This window comes from Megascapheus bottae, chromosome 22, assembly GCF_031878675.1.
Source record: "Megascapheus bottae isolate mThoBot1 chromosome 22, mThoBot2.hap1, whole genome shotgun sequence".
NCBI classification, from domain to species: Eukaryota; Metazoa; Chordata; class Mammalia; order Rodentia; family Geomyidae; genus Megascapheus; species Megascapheus bottae.
Genome location: NC_143530.1, coordinates 14,557,389 through 14,579,689, shown reverse-complemented (window position 1 = coordinate 14,579,689; position 22,301 = coordinate 14,557,389). Strand labels below are relative to the sequence as shown.

The 22,301-nt window shown below is 51.7% G+C and overlaps 2 protein-coding genes across 4 annotated transcripts; both read right to left on the bottom strand.

The window, feature by feature from the left end:
- Nucleotides 1-5,279: 5,279 nt before the first annotated feature.
- On the bottom strand, nucleotides 5,280-17,021 carry Ppp1r18 (protein phosphatase 1 regulatory subunit 18). 3 transcript variants are annotated; one of them, XM_090356115.1, is made up of 4 exons: nucleotides 16,955-17,021; nucleotides 14,184-15,807; nucleotides 7,776-7,986; nucleotides 5,280-6,122 (listed from the first exon to the last, which is right to left on the bottom strand). In XM_090356115.1, exons 2-4 carry the CDS (start codon nucleotides 15,777-15,779, stop codon nucleotides 6,103-6,105), a joined length of 1,827 nt encoding a protein of 608 aa, XP_090212241.1. In that variant the 5' UTR covers nucleotides 15,780-15,807; nucleotides 16,955-17,021; the 3' UTR covers nucleotides 5,280-6,102. The 3 variants fall into 3 exon arrangements, with proteins under 3 accessions (XP_090212241.1, XP_090212243.1, XP_090212242.1); XM_090356117.1 differs by lacking the exon at nucleotides 16,955-17,021 and adding an exon at nucleotides 16,585-16,606; XM_090356116.1 differs by lacking the exon at nucleotides 16,955-17,021 and adding an exon at nucleotides 16,437-16,459.
- A 426-nt stretch (nucleotides 17,022-17,447) lies between these two features.
- Nucleotides 17,448-21,112, bottom strand: Nrm (nurim). Its single transcript, XM_090356114.1, has 4 exons — nucleotides 20,868-21,112; nucleotides 20,104-20,300; nucleotides 18,538-18,714; nucleotides 17,448-18,212 (listed from the first exon to the last, which is right to left on the bottom strand). Exons 1-4 carry the CDS (start codon nucleotides 20,998-21,000, stop codon nucleotides 17,931-17,933), a joined length of 789 nt encoding a protein of 262 aa, XP_090212240.1. The 5' UTR covers nucleotides 21,001-21,112; the 3' UTR covers nucleotides 17,448-17,930.
- Nucleotides 21,113-22,301: the final 1,189 nt, after the last annotated feature.

Sequence of the window (22,301 nt, the reverse complement as noted above, 5' to 3'; positions counted from 1 at the left end):
ACCAGTTGCCCCAAGCCCTATTCTGGGAAATTACTCCAAGCCCCTTAATCTGGAAAACGAGATCCACAATGTTATAGATTAACTGCAAACACCCATTCCTGGTACTCAATGCAGACTTGAACCCCTGGGTGATGACCGTGATGACCACTCAAGGGCCTGAGGTTAGTCACCTGCACCCAAACCAATCAGAAGTATACTTATGGACCAAACTAATTGTCATCCAGTCATGAGCCTGTAGCTGCCACTTGTTTGTACTTGATTATAAAAGCTGTGTGAGGGGCGGGGAGTTTGGTCTAGTGGTTAAAGTGCTTGCCTAGCATGCGCAAAGACCCGGGTTTGATTCCTTGGTACCACATACATAGAAAAAAGCCAGAAGTGGTGCTGAGGCTCAAGTGGTAGAGCTCTAGCCTTGAGAAAGTCCAAGGACAGTGCTCAGGCCCTGAGCTCAAGCCCAGAAAAAAAAAAAAAAAAAAAAGCTGTGTGAAACCCTTGTTCGAGGCCCCTGAACATCACCAGCAACGAGTGCGCAGAGGACCGAGTTGGAACTCTCAATGAACGACCTTGGCCTCTTTGCTTTGACCTTGGCCTCTGGTGGTTCTTTCCGGGTCCCAGGAATTCCAGTACAACATTTGGTGCGTTGGCTGGGAACCCCGAAGCCTGGTCAACGGGTCGTGGAAAAACCCACCGGTAAGAAAGCCGGCTTAGTCTCTGTGTATGCCGGCTTGGTCTGTACTGTCTGTTCATCTGGGTTGCCTGCAGGTTCTGTCCTGGCGGCCGGGCCACAGGGCTCTCGGCGGGGCCGGTGGGAGACGTTCCCCGGATCCCATCTGGGGCTATCTTCCGTATTTTTGATAGCCCGTCTGGTGAAGCAGGAAGCCTGAAGCGCGCTCGCGATCCGTGTCTGCGTCAGTGTCTGTGTGTCTGTCTGTCTGCATGTTCTGTTACCTGTTTCACTTTCAGCTTTCCACAATCCAGGACCCGAGACTCCGGGCCCCTTAAGCAGAACTGTTCACCTTTTCCGTCTGTTACGGGAACCCCCACCCCCACTCTACTCTTTCCCCAGCGGAGACATATTCTGTTGCAAATTTACTCCCACCCCGAGGCGGCGGCAACGACTCCGCCAATTGGCCTCCAGCGCAGCCTTTCCCCCGACTGTCTCCCTGTGTAGCTGGGACTGTCTTTCCGACATCGGGCTGCATCTCTACACTTTTCTTTTCGACATTCAGAACTTATCCTATTTCTCTTGTCGTTCGCGCCGGGGAGAGGCGAGCCCGGCTCCCCAGGGCGCCGGGAGAGAGAGTGAAGTCAATGCTGGGGGCCGCTTTGCTGATAACCCCAAAGATTTGCTCTCTCTTCTAGACGGTGGAGCCCACTTGGGCTCCTCCGAATTCTGTTTACCTCGGAAGAAAAAAAGTATTCAAGATCTAGTGAGAACCGCCCAGAGTTTTTAACAACAGAGACGCTCCAGAAGAAAGACAGACAGGAGCCACCGAAAGGATGACAGGTGGCTCAGTAATGCCTCTCAAGATTCTCTTCCAGCCTCCAACTGCCCTGCTACCCCATCCAGACTTAGCAGCCCCACTCCATGACTGCGCAGAGATCTTGGCCCAAGTGCACCGAGTAAGAGAAGATTTGCAAGATAAGCCTCTGCCAAATGTGGAGATTGTCTGGTTCACCGAGGGGAGCAGCTTTATGCACCAAGGCCAGAGGTATGCCGGGGCTACAGTAGTCTCTATACAGAGAGAGGGGCCTCCTCACAGCTGAAAAAAAAAAAAAGACTATCAAAAATAAGGAAGAGATTCTAGCCCTCTTCACCTCCCCGATCCGGGGCCCAGGGCCTTACCACCGACCCCCAAGTACACCGAGGAGGACTTACAATGGATCGGGAAACTACCTATGACACAGCTTCTTGAGGGGTGGTGGAGAGACTGCAAGTGTGGTATAGTACTCCCCGAGAAGTTAGGGGACAAGGTGTTGCAGAGAATCCACCCCAGCACTCACTTGGGCACCATGAGGATGCAGGACTTGGTAAGACAAACCAGACTGCGAATTAAGGGAGCGCCCAACAAGATTGACCAAATTGTTTCGAGTTGCCAGATTTGCCAGCTTACCAATGCAGGAAGAAACCCGCAAAACCCAAGGACAAGGCGGCGAGGTGACAAGCCAGGAGCCTATTGGGAAGTTGATTTCACTGAGATAAAGCCAGGAAAGCATGGCTATAAGTACTTGCTAGTTTTTGTAGATACCTTTTCAGGCTGGGTAGAGGCCTTCCCCAAGAGCGAGACAGCACAGCTGGTGGCCAAGCAGATACTTGAGGACATCTTACCTGGTATGGCTTTCCAGTGATGATAGGTTCGGACAATGGACCTGCATTTGTCTCGAAGGTAAGTCAGGGATTGGCTTCCATACTTGGGGCAGATTGGGAAGTACATTTTTCCTACAGACCCCAAAGTTCAGGACAGGTAGAGAGAATGAATAGAACATTAAAAGAGACCCTATCTAAGTTGACCATGAAGACTGACACAAACTGGGTAGCTCTTCTCCCCTATGTCCTGTACAGGGTTCGAAGCTCCCTTTTTAAACTAGGATTTACCCTCTATGAGATAATGTTTGGTAGACCACCCTCTATAATACCCAACCTTAAGGAAAACCTTGTTAAAGAGAAAGAGGATGGTGATTTCGAACTCTTGTTTTCACTCCAAGCCCTGTAAAGGGCTCACCAAGAGGTCTGGCCCAAGCTGAGGGACCTGTACAAGACGGGACCACCTCCAGTGCCCCAAGGCTACAGACCAGGTGATTGGGTACTCGTGAAGCACCACCAGCAGGAGAATTTGGAGCCACGGTGGGAAGGACTCTTCCAGATCATTCTGACAACGTCCACCACTTTAAAGGTGGACGGAGTGGACTCCTTGATCCATTACACCCACGCCAAGCCAGTGGACCTGTTTCTGGACCTCATTGAACACCCAGCAGAGAAGACGACCTGGAGGATTGATCAGACTAAAGAACAACCCTTTAAAAATTAGGTTGCGCTGCCAAAAACTGTTACCATGCTTGCTTTCCTTTTCATGACTTTTGCATTTGCTTGTTCAAACCCACACCAGCCCCAGCGCATCATGTGGGCCATTGTGAACTCCACAAATAGGCAAGTTATCAATAGCACAACAAGTTATCAATAGCACAACAAGAGAGGAAGCACGCCCTCCACATGATGGCCAGAGTTAGAGATTGACCTGTGTGATTTGGCCCCTTACTCTTGCTAATATTGGCCCTGATTTTAGGTCCCTGTATAATTAATAAATTAGTTGCTTTTGTTATAGAATACCGTCCAGCTTATGGTATTAAGAACACAGTATCAAACCCTAGGTCCCTAGGTGGCCAGGAATTGCAAGATCATTTCCGGCCTATAAAATTAGATCCAAGATTGGCTCTCAAGTATCATGTGAGAGGGAGGAATGAGAAACGGGAAATGAGGGGCTGGCAAGCCCCAACACCCCCCAACTTGGCCTAGGTCTGCTTGACCTAGGCCCACCCTGGGGACCAGTTGCCCCAAGCCCTATCTGGGAAATTACTCCAAGCCCCTTGATCTGGAAAGCGAGAAGCACAATGTTTTAGATTAACGGCAAACACCCATTCCTGGTACTCGACGCAGACTTGAACCCTCAGGTGATGACCTTGATGACCACTCAAGGGCCTGAGGTTAGTCACCTGCACCCAAACCAATCAGAAATATACTTATGGACCAAACTAAATGTCATCCAATCATGAGCCTGTAGCTGTCACTTGTTTGTACATGATTATAAAAGCTGTGTGAAACCCTTGTTCGAGGCCTCTGAACATCACCTGCAACGAGTGTGCAGAGGTCCGAGTTGGAACTCTCAATAAACGACCCTTGCCTCTTTGCTTTGACCTTGGCTTCTGGTGGTTCTTTTGGGGACCCAGGAATTCGGGTACAACACTAAACTCTTTAGCAAAAAGTATCCTCTTGTTGTACTCTACGTTTGAGATCTCCCGAAAGTCCACCAGAGACCAAGACCAATGCAAGCTGCAAAGAGCCGTTTATTAGCAAGCTCGAGCCTCATCCTCCACACCCATGAAATCCAGTGATGCTTGGAGGCCCTGAGCACAGAATCAGCATAGTTTTTATGGTACAGAACAAGCAAGTCTGGGGAATCTCCATTTTCACAATATAATAGTTAATTAACCCTTACATTGATGGACTCCTTAACCCCTTAGCTGCTTTATTAACTGTAAACAGTTGTGAAGCACAGCTGCTGACTCCGGATGAATTCCCGATGTCTCCACTAAGTCTCTGAGTGAATAGTTTAGGGCACTTTGTAATCCTTCGAGGAGGGATTAGGGGAAATCATCTCCCAGCTGTCTACAAGATGGAGCTAGTTTAAACAAGATGGATTCTGACTAGCTATAGCTTCTCAGCTTTAGCTCTTTATTTTTAGCTTTAGCTCTTCACTCTGAATTGTTTTTTTTCTGGTCTTGGGACTTGAACTCGGGGCTAAACTGTTACCCCCAATCCTCTTTGTGCTCAAGACTAGTGCTCTATCACTTGAGTTATAGCGCCACTTCCAGCTTTTTTTTATTAGAGACTCTCACGGGGACTTTTCTGCCCAGGCTGGCTTCAAACTGGGATCCTTCAGGTCTCAGCCACCTGAGTAGTCTGGATTATAGACATGAGCCACCAGGAACCAGCTGATATCTGCTTCTGTTTAGCTTTTTTCATCGTCTCATTCATTCTAGAGATAATGTTGTCTATGAGTTGGCAGGTATGGAGATTCTGCAGTAACTCAAGCAATAGTCTCTTCCTTACCCACTGCATTTCCAGTCTAGTCACTACTTCAGCTGCCCTTCCTCCTGGCTTTGCCATCCTTCATGAAACCATGCACAGCTTCTCAGAACCTAATGGTGTCAGTGTGAGCTTTGCACTCAGGACCTGGTTCTGTCCCTGAGCTTTTTCACTCAAGACTAGCACTCCACTACTTTGTGCCACAGCTCCACTTCTGATTTTCTGATGGTTAATTGGAGATAAGTCCCATGGCCTTTCCTGCTTGGGCTCCCTTCAAACTGTGATCCTCAGATCTTAGCCTCCTGAATAGCTAGGATTACAAGCATAAGCCACCAGCGCTTAGCTTCCCAGATCCTTTTCTATAAATCAAAAGTGAACCTTGGCTTTTCCTTCCCTTAATGAGATTTTCTTTCCCTTAATCATCAGTCTCCCCTCACATGCAGTTTTGTTTTTCCCCCAAGGAGGAACAGCAAGAGAGTTGGAACAATGTCAAATTTTATTATGGAAAGTTAAAAAACAATAGGCAAGCAGGAGCAATGGGGGTGGGGGTGGCCACTGAGGCGTCTCCTTAGTTCTTCCACACAACTGTAGTTCATTTCAGTTGTGAACCATTAAGAACAGAATTAAATAACTCATGGGGGTACAAAGTTAGGATTGCCAGCCTTCCCGCTTGGAGAAAACTGAGACCCATTAATACTGAACAAAACTGGAGGAAGCCACCATGCGACTGCTAGAGACAAATGGAAGGGAGAAGGGAGAGGATCCCACATGGATGGCAAGTGGGTGTGGCTTGTAAACTTGGGACTTTGGCAATGGGGCCCAGGAGTTGGTGGGATTTGTAAACCAGGCTGTGGTCCAGAGAAGAGGCAGGAGCTGTAAACAGGAGCTGTGGCCTAGGGAAGGGGGGGTGAGAATAGGGAGATGTACTTGTATCTGCAGTAGGATTTAGGCCCTCCTGGGTGATGGTTAAACCACAGGGTCCCCAGCGAGTACTGCAGAGTCAAAGGACAGTGTGGGGAGGAGTGACCCCATCTCCACCCCAGCTGAGTTCTTGGTGCTCACTCCTGGACGTCCTGTGGATGCTCCAGCCTGTCTGATCCCACCAGGGACGCAGGGGTGAGTTAGAAATTGGACAGTTGGCTCTGCTTCCAGAAATGGAATAGGAATAGCAAGCTGGAAGATGTTGGCTGCCCTTTTCTTGCCAGGCTCATTTTCAGGGTTTGTCTGCTCTGAAATGTCTGGGCTCCAGGATCCTCAGTTGGGGAAAAGAGTGAGGTATGTCCCCATGGTTGGAAGATGGGTCACCGCCGGCAGGACTCATCTGCAAGACAGGAGTGATCAGGAGAGAGAATGGATGAGCGCCTTCTTCCCACTCCCAGAACTAAAGGCACTTGGCACACAGGAAGTGCTATTCTATCTTCCAAGTCTTGGGGTGCACCTGCAAAACTAGCATTCTACTTTAGCCATGGCTGCACTTTGGACTTTTTGCTGCTTAGCTGAGGATAACATTTCTTGCCCTGGATTGCTTTGATCTCAGCCTCCTAAGTAGCTAGGATTACAGGCAGGAGCCACCACCACCACCACCTGGCTAGAAATTTGTGTGTGTGTGTGTGTGTGTGTGTGTGTGTGTGTGTGTGTGTGTGTGTGTGTGTGTGTGTGTGTGTGTGTGTGTGCGTGTGCGCGTGTTGCCAGTCCTGAGGCTTACTCAGGGCCTGGGCACTGTCCCTGAACTTCTTGGGCTCAAGGCTAGCACTCTACCACCTGAGTCACAGCACCACTTCTGGCTCTTTCTGTTTATGTAGCATGGAGGACTTGAACCCAGGGCTTCATGAATACTAGGCAAGCACTCTACCACTAAGCCACATTCCCAGCCCTAGGCATTATACCTATAACCTCACAATAATCCTGGGAGAGGCTGGGTAATATAATATCTAACTAGAATTCTAGGTGTTTCACAATCCTCTCACATTGCAAGAGATATTTATTGCTACTGCTACTGCTACTACTGTATTGCTGAGTATTGAACACAGGCCTCAAGCATTCTAGGAAAACAATCTAACATTGAGCAATCACCCCCGCCCCGGGTATAGTTTTTATTAACCTCCCTTCATGAGTGACAAATTCTGACCAGATTAATTAGATGTGTTCTGTTCTTACACACAAGATACAAGCTAGAATTTAAACTCAAGCCTGCCTGATCGCTTACTTATTATTTATTTATTTTTGGTGGGTCATGGGGCCTGGCTTACCTGTTACATTTTTTAATCATGGCTTAACTCTTACATTTTTTAATCACAATGCTTAAAATGAAGCACTAGGAAAGAGCTATTGAAGAGCTGTAGCTAAGAATAAAGAGCTAAAGCTGAGAAGCTGTAACTAGTCAGAATCCATCTTGTTTAAACTACCTCCATCTTGCAGACAGCTGGGAGATGATTTCCCCTAATCCCTCCTCGAAGGATTACAAAGTGCCATAAGCTATTCACTCAGAGACTTAGTGGAGACATCGGGAATTCATCCGGAGTCAGCAGCTGTGCTTCACAACTGTTTACAGTTAATAAAGCAGCTAAGGGGTTAAGAAGTCCATCAATGTAAAGGTTAATTAACTATAATATTGTGAAAATGGAGATTCCCCAGACTTGCTTGTTCTGTACCATAAAAACTATGCTGATTCTGTGCTCAGGGCCTCCAAGCGTCACTGGATTTCATGGGTGTGGAGGACGAGGCTCGAGCTTGCTAATAAACGGCTCTTTGCAGCTTGCATTGATCGTGGTCTCTGGTGGACTTTTGGGGGGATCTTGAACTTAGGGTACAACACTATGGTTTTACAATCTGATGTATATTATGTGTATTTAATTTTCCCCATTGGTTAAAGAAGCAGCTGAGGTCTGAGGTCAAAGCCCACTTACAATGCCAGCACACACCCTTAATTCTCCAACACCAGGGGGCGCCCTCGGGTCAGCATTCCTCCACTTACCCACAATTAGGGCCTTGGTGCGCAGCCCGCCCTGGAGCTCCCTCTGCAGGAGCAGCAGTTCCTCCTCATCCTCTTCGTCGTCAGGCTGGGCCTCTGGGGGGCTGGAGGAACTGGGGGGCTCAGGCTCCGGACCCAGCTCCTCCAGTACCGAACTCTCAGAGGGGTATTGGTATGTGGTCTCCAGAGCAGTCTCGCTGAAGGAGATCTTGAGCTGAGGTGGAGGAGAAGAGGAAACAGGTGGGAGCGAGGAGTTAGAGATGGACTTAGGCACCCCTCCATCCACTCAGCTTTACTTCCAGTAGGACTCTTCAATCCTAGATCGTCCATCACATGTCCCCCCAAAAAACAAACAACCCAACAGCTCACACCTATAATCCTAGCTACTCAGGAGGCTGAGACCTGAGGATTGAGGTTCAAAGCTAGCCTGGACACAAAAGGACCTGAGACTCTTATCTCCAGTTAAACTCTAGAAAACGAGAAGTGGGGCTGTGGCTCAAGGGGTAGGGTGGTAGCCTAGAGCTGAAGAGCTCAGGGACAGCACCCAGGCCCAGAGATCAAGACCCATGACCAACAAAAGACAAAAAACAAAACGACAACAAAAACACAACAGGCCTGGTACACAATATCCAGGTTAGCTGAGGTGCCCAATAATGCATAAATGAATAAAGAAAATATGATACATACACAGTCAACAAATGGAATATCACTCAACCATTAAGAAAATAGAAATTGTAGCCAGGTGCGGTGGCTAACACCTGTAATCCTAGCCACTCAGGAGGCTGAGATCTGAGGATCGTGGTTCAAAGCCAGCCCAGCCACTAAAGTCTGAGAGACTTCTATCTCCAATAAACCACCAGAAAACTGGAAGTGGCAGTGTGGTTCCAAGGGTAGGGCGGTAGCTTTGAATGAAGAGCTCAGGGACAGCACCCAAGCCTAGAGTTCAAGTCCCACATCCAAAAAAAAAAAAAAGCACAAAGAACCTTACTGATATAATAGAGGGGTGGGAGGAAGAGAGAGCAATAGAAGGGTTATTCATATATTTATGAATAGCTCACTCTTGGCCTGTAATCTTAGCCACTTAGGAAGCTGAGATCTGAGAATTGTGGTTTAAAGCCAGTCCAGGCAGGAAGGGCCATGAGGCTGTTATCTTCATTTAACCACCAAAAAGCTGGAAGCAAAGCTGTGGCTCAAGTGGTAGAGTCCTAGCTTTGTACAAAAAGCTAAAGGACAGTACCAGCACGGGGGGGGGGGGGGGGGAGAGGAGAGAGAAGGAGAGAGGGAGAGAAAGAAAGAGAGAGAGAGAGAGAGAGAGAGAGAGAGAGAGAGAGAGAGAGAGAAGAGAGAGAGAGAGAGAGAGAGAGAGAGAGAGAGAGAGAGAGAGAGAGAGAGAGAGAGAGGAATGTGGCTTGGTGGTAGAGTGCTTAGCACTCATGCTTGCCACTCATCAAGCCCTGGCTTGATTCCTCAGTAACACATAAACAGAAAAAGCTGGAAGTGGCACCATGGCTCAAATGGTAGCAAAAGAAGCTCAGGGCCAATGGCCAGGTTCTGAGTTCAAGCTCAATCACGCCCCAGGACTAGCAAAAAATAAAAAAAAAAGTAGAGATAAGGAAGAGAGATGGGGACTGTCAAAGGGGTACATTGTACCTATGTATGGAAATGTCACAAGGAAACCCACCCTTTATAACTAATATATGCTAATAAAATATCTTAGAAAACAAAACAAAGCAAAGAGTTGATCACTGGTGGCTCACTTCTGTAACCACAGCTACTCAAGTGGTTGAGATGGTTGGTTTGAAGCCAGCCTGGGCAGAAAAATTCAAGACTCCATTTCCAACTAACCAGTAAAAAGTTGGGTTAGAGGTGTGGCTCAAGTGGTAGGGTGCCAGCCCAGAGGAAGCTTAAGGCTCTGAGTTCAAACTTTGGCAAAAAGAAAATCCCCACAAAGTAAAGAAATCAAGGGCTGGGAATGTGGCTTAATGGTAGAGTGCTTGCCTAGCATGCATGAAGCCCTGGGTTCAGTTCCTCAGTACTACATAAACAGCAAAAGCCAGAAGTAGTGCTGTGACTCAAGTGGTAGAGCACTAGCCTTGAGCAGAAAGAGGCTCAGGGATTGGCATCCAGACCCAATTGTGGAGTTCAAGCTCCATAACTGACCAAAATAACAACAACAACAACAACAAAAAGCCCTAGGGCTAGGATGGAAAGGATGGCAACACCGAGGGGCAAGAGAGGGGGTGCAGATGCCAAAAATCCTGCCGCCTAAAAAGGCTGTACCAAAAGCAGGTGAGCCTAGCCATTCCCTGAGCCTTCCACCCTTCCCCTCGGCCTTCTTAAGGAACTGTGGGGAGGGGGAGGGGAAATGACACCACAGGATTAACTCTGGGATTAGCAATAGACAAATAGGAGGATTCCCTGTGAACTATCTGGAAAGGCCCACAGGATCTTCTGGGCTAGTGTTAAGGAAGGCGTGGGGCTGGGGTGTGAGGACGGTGGCTGCCCACTGGTTCTGGGGGCTGTCTGGGATATGATGCGAGGGTCCCTATGGAAAGCAGGGACTGGATGTGTCACTCCTAGGCTCTTCATCTCACTTGGAGCAAAAGCCAGAGCCTGGTTAAAGCCTAAAGGGCCCTCCTACTACTATGCCAGTCTCCACTCTCCTTGACCTCCGTGTCTTCCCCAGTTCCGGCCATGCCAGGTCACAGTTGCACAGCCAGCTCTCAGGTGCACTTTCACCTGAGGGCTGTGGCGCTGACTGTTCCCTCTGCTTGGGACATCGCCATGGTTATCCCTTCCGGTCACCCTACGCAGTGAAACTGACCAGTTCTTCCCATTAACCAAGCCTTTAAATTCCTTTTTTCTTTTCTTTCCTCTCCCTCTCTCTCTCCTTCTCCTTCCTGGGCATTATCCCTGAGCTTCTTTTGCTCAAAGCTAGTGCTCTACCACTTGAGCCACTGTGCCACTTTTGGATTTTTCTGATTACATGATATTAAGGAATTGAACCCAGGGCTTCATGCATGCTAGTAAGCACTCTACACTGTCACAATCTCACCTCACTTTTTTTCTAACTTAGTATAGATCAGTGCCCTGGTACCTCTTGAAGATTGATTCTAGAACCTTGGTGGATACCAAAAGTTTTGTCTTCAAGCGCTTTAAGTCTCTGCACACACACACACACACACACACACACACACACACACACACACGTACATACTGGTGCTGGAGCTAAAGCTTTATTTTTGGGTTTTTTTGGGGTTTTTTGCCAGTCTCAGTGTTTGAACCCAGGGCCTGACCACCATTCTTGGGCTTTCGCAAGGCTAGAGCTCTACCACTGGAGCCACAGCACCACTTCCAGCTTTTTCTGTGTATGTGGTACCAAGGAATGGAACCAGGGTCTTCATGCATGCTAGGTAAGCACTCTTACCAGTAGACCAAACTCCCAGCCCAGAGCCTCTCCCTTTCACTTGGTTTGTTTTCCCCTCAAGGCAGGCATTCCACCACTAGAGCCACACCTCTGCTTCTGAACTTTTTGATTGGAGATAGTCTCATGCGCTGGGCACCTAGCTACTCAAGAGGCTCAAATCTTGGGCCAGGAGTGTGACCTAGTGGTAGAGTGCCTGCTTAGCATGCATGGAGGCCTGGGTTCCATTCCTTGGTATCACATACATAGAAAAAGCTGCAAGTGATGCTGTGGCTCAATGGTAGAGCCTTGAACCCAAGAAGCTCAGGGACAAAGCCCAGGCACTGAGTTTGAACAGCCCTCAGTGAGATCTCAGTTTTCTCAGTAGCTGGATTATAGGCAGGAGCCACCAGTGGTCCAGTCTCCCTCTATAGACTCTCATTTCGTATAGTATCTAATACACTGTAAAGGCTATGCTGTACTCTAGTGCTTAGAGAATGACAACGAAGTCCCTCCATGTCAAAACAGGTATGCTTGTTCTCGGATGCACAACTGGTTGAGCCTGGAATATGGAGTCACAGTCAGAGCCCTGACGGTACTCACTACCCCTGTGTCTGCTGTTTCCAGGAACATGGAAGGAACTACAACGGATAACGTAAGAGCTTGGTCCAGATATCAGATGATGTCTCAACAGAATATCAAGCCTGAGGAGACGGAGCCCGCTGGGAAATAGCCCTGAATACACACAGTTGAACCCCCGCCCCCCGCAAATGTCTATGGACATACAGATCAAATCAAGTGACAGTAAGCAGCTACTTCTCCAAAGGAAACTTCCTTGTCTGTTGCTCATAATTTACCCACATTGTTGTTGTTTTTAATATATCCCCCCCCCCTTTGGGATCACAAGCTCCATAGGATCTGATCCATTATGGGATGCATTCATTTTATTTGCGCAGTCCCACTCATCCCCTGCCATTTGCCACTTGCCTCTTTCCTTACTGCCCCCTCCATCTCCTGACTGGGCTTTCAGGAATGCACAGCCCGCTGGGGGATGGGACCTCGGAGGGAGGTGACTCACAGGCTCCTCTCTCATCAGCTATATAAGGGCACAAGGGGGCCTGAGAGGGAGGGACAGGTCTCTAAGCCAGAGGGGCCTCGAGGGAAGGACACAGCCCATTTAGTGGGCTCAGTGGCAGGGCTTTTTTTTTTTTTTCTTCTAGATAGCAGGGATAAGTTTGATGGAAATAGCCTTAAATAACTCCTGCCAAAGAGTTATTTAGGGAAAGTGAGGCACAGGAGTAGAGGGGTCCACCTATCATTAAGAGACAAGCGCTTGGACAAGGCACACCAGTCTCTTCCCAGGAGGGAACTGAAATAGAGACAGGCCTGAGAGAGGGCAGACAGGGAGGTGGCTGGGGCTGGGGAACTCTGTGTTGCCTGGGCCCTGTTCTACCCCCACCCCCAGAGTGGCTGCTTCCTTATTCTCTCACCACATCCTGAGCTCAGTTCTGGCAGGCCCATGGCCTAGCATCCCCCACTGAGCCCCAACAGCCTTCCGGCCCCCACCCCAGGCTTCCTGTTTGGAAGATCTGCTTCCGGCCCTTCTAGTCTCTGACCAAGGTATGGTCACCATCACAGGTCCTGCTCTGTCCTGGGTTCCAGACTCCCATCAGATGGTCCTAGGGCTTTGGCCCCACAGCTCCACACCTCCAGCTCTCATTGCCTAAGAGGATAAGCCTCCTCCCCAAAGTGCAAAGCAACCTCAGTAGGAAGTGACTTTTCTCAACACCTCAGCCTGTGAGAATTTCCGGTCCTCCCCTGCCTAGCCCTCAGGGGAAAGCCCTGATGGCTGTTAGAAGGCTGGGATAGACTCCCAAATAGGGAGGCCAGGGATGGAGCCTTGGAGAAGAATTGAGGGAATCAAATCACACCCTCAAGCTTAACCTGATCTTCAGTCCCAGGGCTAGGGCGGGGCGGGGGGGGGGCGGCTCGAGCAGGGGGGAGAAGGAGAAAGCTATTCTGGCTGTTCCATTCCCCTTCACATCCTGGTTCAAGTCTAACCTCTGACCTTATTCCAGCCTCAGCCCCCAACTGTCCCACTATACCCAGGCCAATCCTGCCTTTCAGCCAGGCACCTCCAAAATGTACTTCTGTCTTTTTTTTTCCTGCCCCCAGGGAAGGAAAAGGCGCCAAGTAACTGGAACAGAGGGGAAAACCAAGGGCTGAAGAGAGGAGAGGGGGAAACCCAAGGAGGAAGGACAGGGAGGCTGGGGGTGGGGATATTTTGGAAGAGAAGGCTTTTCTTGTCCCCAGAGAGAAGGAAGCACTGTCTGCAGCAGTGGCCCAGAGGGGGGTGTGCAACCCCGAGGTCACCCACTTCAAATGGCCTCTGTGTGAGCTTCTCCTATGGGGCAGACTTGGGGTTCAAAAGCTTTCTCTCTGCTCTTTGACCAGCGTTGTTCTACCTCCCTGTTCCCTTTATTCTGGGTTATCCCCACTGTCCTCTGCCCTCCCTTCCCCCCTTCTTCTTCCTTGGGGCTGTAAGACCAAGCTGCTTCCTTGTCTTTTCTCCCTAGAACCCCAAACTCTCCCTTTCACCTTGCAGGTTCTTTTTTTCCTGCTTCCCACATTCTCTCCTCTCCAAAGCTGTGCTCCCATCCCATGACCTGTGCTCAGGGTGATCACAGACTCAAAGGGAACGAAAGAAAGGAAGGGAGGAGAGCTTGAGGGAAGAGAGAAGTCACAGCAGCCTGGGCACACCCTGAAAATGACACACCTAGACACAAGCAACTTGATTGCTGGGCAGGATCCTTGGGGCTCCAACAAGAATGGCACAGGAGGGCATGCAACTTAGAAGGGTGTGTGTGCTGAAGGAGGAAGGGAGGTGGCACAGAATTAACCAGAAAGAATAGAAGACCAGAATACAGGGGTATAAAAATCAGTCAAGACTGGAATCCAGACAACTGGAAAGTGGGTTTGCAAGAAGTCAGGCTTGGCAGCAACCCTACCTGTTTATGGTGTCTTTCAGGGGACCCCTTGACAAGGCAGCTGCGGCTGAGACGGAGGTAGCCCCCAAGAACCAAGATCTCTTCAGCAGTCGGGTACCGCTTTTTTCCAGCTCCAGGGGCTGCAGCATCAGCTGGGGTTGGGGTGGCTGGGCTTGCAGGGGGCACAGACCTCCGGGGGTTGACTGTGAAGGTGTGTCCACTGCGGCGAGGGGCCCCTACCCCTGGCCCTGCCTTCACTCCATAGAACAGTCGGCTCATGAGGGGATCCCCAGAGGGCTGGGGGGCAGTTGGGGCTGGGGGTGGGGGAGAGAAAGGGGCTGGTGGTGGGGGCTGGAGTTCTGCTGCTTCCTCTTCCTGTTGTCTAGAGCCTCCAGTCCCAGCATCCTCTGCTGGGAGGGCGGAGGGTTCTGCTGGGCATGAGTTCTGCTGGGTTCTCAGAGGCCTGCTCTGAGCCCCAGCCTCCTCCTTTTCACCATCCCCTTCTCCAGCTCCCATACCAGGAGGCCCCAGACGCTTGTCTACAGACTCTGGAGTCTCTGGTTTCTGAGTCTGAATCTCTATGTCCCTGGATGTCCATTCCCGAGCCTTCCCTGAGTTCAGCGTCCATTTCCGCCCTTCTGTTGTCCTGGAGTCCCTCTCACCATCCTCCATGGGGCTGGGCCTCTGTTCTGCTGTCTCCACTCCCCTGGAGTGAGTCTCTTGAGTGAAGGTCCCTGACAGCCCTGTAGTCTCTTCTGGGGCCATCCCAGAACCTGGCCTCTCTTCTTTTCTCCCACATTCCTCCAAACAGCCTTTTCTTTCTTCTCTTAAGCTCAGCCTCCACTCGGATGATTCCAGTTGTGCTGAGCTCTGTTCCTGAGACTCTCTGGAGTCAGATCTCCATTGATGGGCCTCTGTCAAGGCCAACTTAGGAATGCCAGATTCTCCTGGGCTCAATCTGTCTTCTGTCATCTCTTTTCTCTTGGGACTCTGATCTCTAGGCTCTTCCAATCTCGGACTCGGCTCTGGAGTGTCTCCAGGGCTCAGCCTCCATTTCTGAGTCTCTGACGGTCTTGAGTTGCGGTCTCCCATCTCCCCTGGGCTTGGCCTCCAGTCCCGATTCTCCAAAGGTCTAGGGCTTAACTCTTGGGCTCCCCCTATCCCCAACCTCCTTTCTCTAGCCTCCTTTAGACTTAGTTTCTCTTCTCTTGAGTCTCTTCCTTTGGGACTCTGATCTCTTGAATCCCCAGGGCTGGATCTCCGTTCTCGGGCCTCCAGAGGACCAGTCTTTCTCTCAGCCAGCAGCTCTTCGTTCCGTTGCTGTTGCTGCTGTCGTTCTTGCCGGATGAATCGGTTCTGGTGCACTGGCCCAATGGCCTCCAGAAGAACAGCGGACTCATCTGGGTCTGCAGGTCCGGCCTCTGCCGTTCCAGCTACAGGGCCAGGCTCCCCAGGAGACAGACCAAGCTTGGCCCTGCGCCGCTCCAGGAGCCCCCGCTTCCAGGCTGGCATTTGGGACAGGCGATCTCGCTCTGCCTTCTCTCTACCACGAACCACTGCCTCCTCCTGCCGGCGCCGGGCTAACAGCTGTAGCTTCCAGTCTGGGATGGTGGTCATGGTCGACTAACTGGGAAGTTAGGGGACACTGGGGACAGAGAACAGAAAAAAGGAGAGGTTTCAGAGAGGCCCAGGGGGTGAGACTCGGGGTGGGTGTACGACAGTGATAGGGAGAAATGGGGCAGAGAGATCAGCGGAGCTGAGGATCAAGACAGAGGGACAGGGAGAGGTGAGAGGGGGCAGAAAGGGGGAAATGAACCGGGTGAAGAGGAGGGAGGGCTGTGAACCCGGCCGGGGGAGGGGAGGGGAGTGATGCCGGAGGAAACGTGGAGATGCGGGGCAGAGGCAGGAGCCAGGTGGGGTGGTGGGTCTGAGATTCCAGGGCTGAGGGAGGCGGCGGGGGAAAGGCCAGGGCGGAGAGCGCGGAGCCCGGGGATGAGCGTGGGGAGGACGAGTCAGGGAATCCGCCCGGGCAGAGCCTGCGGGGGTGCCGGGGAGGTGAGGAGGGGCGGGGAGCGAGAGGGCCGGGGGAGCCGGGGGGAGCGGGAGCGGCCGGCGCGTCTCGGCGGCGCGGGCCCCGCGGTCCCGGCCGGCTCCGAGCGCCGCCCGGCCCCGCCCCCCGAGGCGGGCCGGGGAAACTCCCTCCCCCGGGACGGCGGGAAGCCGGCGGCCGGGCCCCCCCACCCGCCGCACCTCCCAGCCCGGTGTCCCCCAGACCCGCGGCTCCCGCTCCCTCTCGACGGCCCGGACAATCTCTGCACAAAGAACAGACAAGGTCTGGGCCGGGGCAGGAGAGAGGGGAGGGGCAGAAGCCAGGAGTCGACCTCCCCCCCCTCCCCAAGTCTGAGCCGCTCAGTCCACTCACACGCCTCGGGGTCCCGGGGAGGGGGGGTGCAGAGGAACCCGGAGTCCGGAGAGAGGAAGAGGAGGGGAGAGAGGAGGAGATCCGGAGTCGAGGGGCGGGGGGAGAGGGAGGGGGGAAAGAGGGAGCTGGGGAGGAGGCTCAAGACTCGGACGGAGGGGCCGGGCGGGGGGCGGCGACCGCTTTGTCTGAGGACAATGGGGAGCGGGAAGGGGGCGCCGGACGCGGGGACCCGAGCCTCGGCGGGGGCGGAGCCCGACGGGGCGGGGCCTCGACCTCCGCGCCCCGCCCGAGTCTCTCCGAGGACCCCACCCACCCCCACTTCGGGCGGTACCCCCCCCCCAGCACGCTGCTCCCCGCCAGGGTCCCTCACCTGCTTTCTACCCTCTGGTGCCAGGGAATCCGGTGTCCAGATCCCCCCTCCCTCCCCTTCCCTCCCCCTCCCCCCCACCCGCAGCTGGCCCACCCCGGGCCCAGGGCGGCGGCCCGTGACTCAGGCCCCCCGGGGGACTCGGGGAGGAAGCGGCAGCTGCTGCCAGCCCGGCCCGCCCTTCCCATCTCGGGCGCTCCTCCCCACGCTTTGGCCTTCCCCGGGCCTCTTTGTTACAGTGGAATAGAAAGGGGGTGGGGGGAACCCATCCAGAGGGAGTAGCGGGGGGGGGTTCTCAGGAGGGCTTTGGGGGCGTCGCTCCCCTATACCAGAGATGCGGCAGGAAAATTGAGGGGCAGGGAGGAAGATGGACAGGGATCCCCCTCCGAAGTAGGAGCGGGCCCTCGGGGTGTGACAGCTGCCACTCGAGGAGATCTGGCCTTTCTTCCCAAACTCTGCCCTGCAGCCAGGGACACTGAGAACAACGAATGCCATGTGGAGAAAAAGAAAAAAAAGGGGGGGAATTTTATTTTTCTGCAACCAATGTTCCTCGGGAAAGCAGGAAGCCCGAGGTCACCCAAGTTAGAGGCAGAGAATCCCTTCCCCTCCGCTGGGGGACAGAGCCCTGGGACAGGCCCCGGGCTCTGAGAGTGGCATTGACCCAGATTCTTGGGAGATGGAGAAGGGGATCCCTGAGGGTCCGAGATGAGGCAGTGCCAGGGGAGTGGTCGGGGAAGACCCTTTTCCTTGGAAGGGCAGTAAACCGTGATGAGATGAACTCCACACCCCTTCCTGGCTGGTGAGAAATGGACCTTCGAGCCTTGTGGCTGTCACTTTAAATTTAGGGTATGGAGGAGGTGGATCTAGGGAAGGAAGTCTCAACGGTGACAGGGACAGCCCTAAAGTCCATGGAATTTAACCTCTCTCTGATGACAATGAATTTGAATTTGAGGGGGAGCACTTGGAAAGAGTTGGCTTTTTACTCTGTCTCCCCATCTTGGGGCCGGGAGAGCAGGTGGAGTTTTCTTTGTAGCTGAGCCCTCAAGTATCGGAGGTCTTGCTGGTCCAGTCCATGAGCCAGACCCAAGTAGAGTGTAAGGAGGAGAGCAAGGAGGAGGCGGTCGGTGCCCAGGGTGGGGACTGCCCACAGCACTGTTAGCAGTTCCACACACACGGGGTGGCGCAGGTGGGAAAAGAGCCTCAGAGCCCGGGGAGACTTCAGTGCCAGAGGCTCACCCAGCCCTAGCACGTGGTAGTACACCTAAGAGAGAGTGCACCATAGAAATCAAGTTAAGGTCTTTTCCCAACTCACCTGCCTCTGTTCTCTTCCAGGCATTACCCTGCTAAAAATCAAGCCTAACACCCCCCTCCCCACAACTCCCTCAAACCCCTGATCTCTAGCCTCTTCCCCAAGCTTAGAAGGTTGATTAAAAGTTGCTGATCTTTGAGGGAAGACTAGAAGGGATGGGGGCGGGGGTAACAAAGCAAGGGAAGGGAGAAGGTAAAAAACTCAGGAGAAGGGAAGCCCAGGGGGAAGGGAGGGAGAAACATGGGGTTTCGAGGTCTTACGGATCTGGGGGCTTCACCTGCTTGAGGCCCATGAGTTCAGCGTAGTCAAAGACGAGAAGGATGCTGAAGATGAGGAGCCAGGAAATGATATGGAGGACAAAGCAGAGGAGGGGCACCCAGGTGGTCCAGGGCTCAGCCCGAGCTTCCCATAACACAGGGCCTCTGGGTACAGGTTCCCAGTACCGGATAACCAGCTGGGGAAGAACAAACTTGCTTGGGTATCCCAGCAACTGAAACTGCCCACTCAGGAAAGACCCAGACTGCCCCTACCCCAGGAGGGCCCACAGTTCATCCCTATGTATCCCAGCCACTATTTTACCATGTGAGGGTGCTGGATGGGATTCCAAGGACATGAGGCTGACCTATTTTTTTTTTTTTTTTTGCCAGTCCTGGGGCTTGAACTCAGGGCCTGGGCACTGGCCTGTCCTTGAGCTTTGTCTTTTTTTTTTTTTTTTTTCTTTAATAGGTCAAGGGGCTTGAATTCCTCCTGGGTGCTGTCCTTGAGGTCTTCAGCTCAAGGCTATTGACCTAACCCTGGGCCTGAGCGTTGCCCTTGAGGTCTTCAGCTCAAGTTACTGCTCTACCCTTGAGCCAAACCCCACTTCCCATTTTTCTAGAGGTTAACCTTGAGCCAAACTCCACTTCCCATTTTTCTAGAGGTTAACCTTGAGCCAAACTCCACTTCCCATTTTTCGAGGTTAATTGAAGAGTCTCAGGTTCTTTTGTGCCTGAGCTGGCTTTGAACCTTGATCCTCAGATCTCAGCCTCCTGAGTAGTTAGGATTACAGTCGTGAGCCACTGCACCCGGCTTTCCTTGAGCTTTCTCAAAGCTATCACTCTACCACTTCCAGCTTTTTCTGTATATGTGATACCAAGGAATCAAACCCAGGGCTTCATGTACACTAGGCAACCGCTCAACCACCAGGGCACACTCCAGGTCCAGGGATTTACAGGGGGATTTACAAAGTAGCCTATGCTAAGGACCCAATGAAAAGAGAGGCAGATAAATAACTGGAAAGCAAGTCTCCTGAGAACTCCTAGGGAGTTGTTCTGGAAGACAGGGTAAGATGGAGGAGTTAGCTGGGCACCAGTGGTTCACGCTGTAATCCCAGCTACTCAGTAGGCTGGGATCTGAGGATTGTGATTCCAAGGCAGCCCAGGCAGGAAAGCTTGTGAGACTGCTCTCCAATTACCTGCCCCCCCAAAGCCAGAAGCAGAGCTGTGGCTCAAGTGCTAGAGCTTTAATTTTGAATCAAAGAGCTCAGGGATAACACCCAGGCCCTGAGTTCAAGCCCCAAGCCTGGCACCAAAAAAAAAAAAAAAAAAAAAAAGAGTGAGAAAAGGAGTTAAAGAGGGAAGGTGACAACATGAACAAAGTTGCAAAGGTGAGAATGTACACATTGTGCTTGGGGAATGACAAGGACATTCTTCTTGATAAAAAGGAGGATCTGTACCCTTGTAGGATGGAAGCTGAGATTACCATCCTCAGTTCTCTTCTTAAATCCATATTTTGCCCCTCCATTCCAGGGTTTCCCTCTCTGGACTCTGTCTCCCTTGAGGACTCAGCTGCTAGGATCCCATACCTGCAAGGCCAGGGCAGTGCATGCCACATACAGAGATCTCTGAAGGACTCCAAAGTACTGGGATATCCATGCCTTCACTCTCTCAGTTGCCATGAGGCTGTGCTGCCCAACAAATAGGAGCAGGAGTGCCAGATCCCAAGCCAGGGAGGCAAGGACACTGTGGTCCTGCAGGGCCGCCAGCCATCCTTGGCGGGCATCTGGGAGAACAAAGGGACAAAACATGGAGAAGACAGCTAAACTCTGTCCCTTTTCCTGTGTTCTTCCTTTGGGGCCCCAGGTCATGTGCCTTACTTGCTTTTAAGAATTGTGGTGCTTTCCCTCTAGGCTATGACCAGTATACATCCCCAGTCTTTCTATTTTTCTTCTTTCCAGGTCCTCCTTTAGACCTGGGGAAGAGGATTCCTGGAAAAATGCACGTTGGGCCCGTCCCAAATGGCATGGCTAGCTCTCCAAATTCTCTCCTTTTGACAACAGTCCCTCCCCCTCCAGTATTGTTCTATCTACAAAGCAAGTTTGTTGTTTTTTTTTACACTATCTTGTGCGTAGCCTTTTCCCTCACACAGTCTCCACTTTACAGTTTCTCCAAACAGGTCATTGCATTTTAGCCCGCAGGTCCCTTTCTCCAGCAGCTTCCCAGCAGCTTTTGTGGTTCAAGTTCCCGGGCTGGGACTTCCCTGTCATTTGTCTCCAAACCCCGCCCCCGCCACCCTGGGCTCAGCTCCACCTCCCTGTTTCAGAGCTCCTTCTCGATCTTTCCCGCTCACCTGGGTCTCCAGACTCCTGGATTCCTCCTAGAAGTGGCCGAAGGGAGGTAAAGCGCACGAACTCCACTCCGGTGCCAAAGGCTAGAATGAAAGAGGCGAGGGCAACGGGGACGAGCAACAGTGCAGGGGCCATGGCGAGAAAGAGGGGTGGGGAAAGGGGCGGGCTCAGGGCTCCCGCGGCTGCAGGCCCCGCCTCTCGCCCGGGGTACTGCCCATAAGGGCGGGGCTCCCGCCAGCCGACACCCCAGTTTGCCCTGGAGGGTGTGGGGTATTCCTTTTTTTACAGCCTGCAATCTGCGCGTCACTGAAGGGAATGTTAGAACCCCAAGGGGGTTGTTAAGGGCAGCCGCTGTGGGGCCACCCACGTGGGAAAGCCCCAGCTCAGCTAGTTTCCTCATCTAAAATGAAGACAATTCCTCTTGTTGGATTCTTGTGGACACAGAACATTAGAAGCCCCATTTTCTTGAACTTGGCCAAGGCTAGAAAACCCTCAGTGGGAGGTCCCAAATTCTCAGTTGACACTAACATAATGAATCGTAACAGAATACAGTTTGACCCAGACTGAGAACCCAAAATTACCTGTTAAATTTCTATATATGTATATGCATATCTATATCTATGTATAAATATATTTTTTTGCCAGTTCTGGGGCTTGAACTCAGGGCCTGAGCACTGTCCTTGGGCTTTCTCAAGGCTAGAGTTCTACCAGTTGAGCCACAGCGCCACTTCTGGCTTTTTCTGTTTGTGTGGTACTGAGGAATCGAACCCAAGCCTTCATGCATGTTAGGCAAGCACTCTACCACTAAGCCACATTCCTAGACCCCAACATCTTCTAAATGACTATTTTACCACAAAACTACTCTTTAAGAGTGGAGCACAATGGCTCATAGGTGTAATCCTATTCAGGAGGCTGAGGTCTGAGGATCTGTGTTCAAAGGCAACCTGGGCACTAAAGAATGAGAGACTCTTATCTCCAATTAATCACTAGAAAACAGGAAGTGGCTCAAGGAGTAGGGTGGTAGCCTTGAGTGAAGAGCTCAGGGACAGTGCCTAGACCCAGAGTTCAAGCCCCATGACCCATTAAAAAGAAAAAAAGAAAATGCTCTTTAAGGATATGTTGAAAGGGCAAAGAACTATAGTTTGTTCTAGCTGTGGTACTGATGTTGTTTTGTGATGCTGGGCATCAAACCCAGGGTATATACTGTGATGCAGTACTGGGGAGGCAGCGGCTGGAGGATTCTGAGTTTGAGGCTGTTGAGCAAGTTCCTGCTTCAAAAAGTAAACAAAAGAAAACAGTGCCCTGACCCTGAGTTTAAGGCAGTTAAGCCTTAGTTCCAGCCCTCACTGAAACTTTTTTTTGTCATTCTAGGGACTTGAACTCAGGACCCGAACTGTTACCTGAAGTTTTGTTTTCTACCCCTTGAGCCATAGATC

Coding starts and splice junctions, on each gene's coding strand:
- Ppp1r18 (XM_090356115.1), bottom strand. CDS start 15,779: ATGACCACCATCCCAGACTGGAAGCTACAGCTGTTAGCCCGGCGCCGG. Junction 7,987..14,183: donor CTGAAAGACACCATAAACAG/GTAGGGTTGCTG, acceptor CCTCCACCTCAG/CTCAAGATCTCCTTCAGCGA. Junction 6,123..7,775: donor CACCAAGGCCCTAATTGTGG/GTAAGTGGAGGA, acceptor CCTGTCTTGCAG/ATGAGTCCTGCCGGCGGTGA.
- Nrm (XM_090356114.1), bottom strand. CDS start 21,000: ATGGCCCCTGCACTGTTGCTCGTCCCCGTTGCCCTCGCCTCTTTCATT. Junction 20,301..20,867: donor CCAGGAGTCTGGAGACCCAG/GTGAGCGGGAAA, acceptor TTGTTCTCCCAG/ATGCCCGCCAAGGATGGCTG. Junction 18,715..20,103: donor GCACTGCCCTGGCCTTGCAG/GTATGGGATCCT, acceptor GTTCTTCCCCAG/CTGGTTATCCGGTACTGGGA.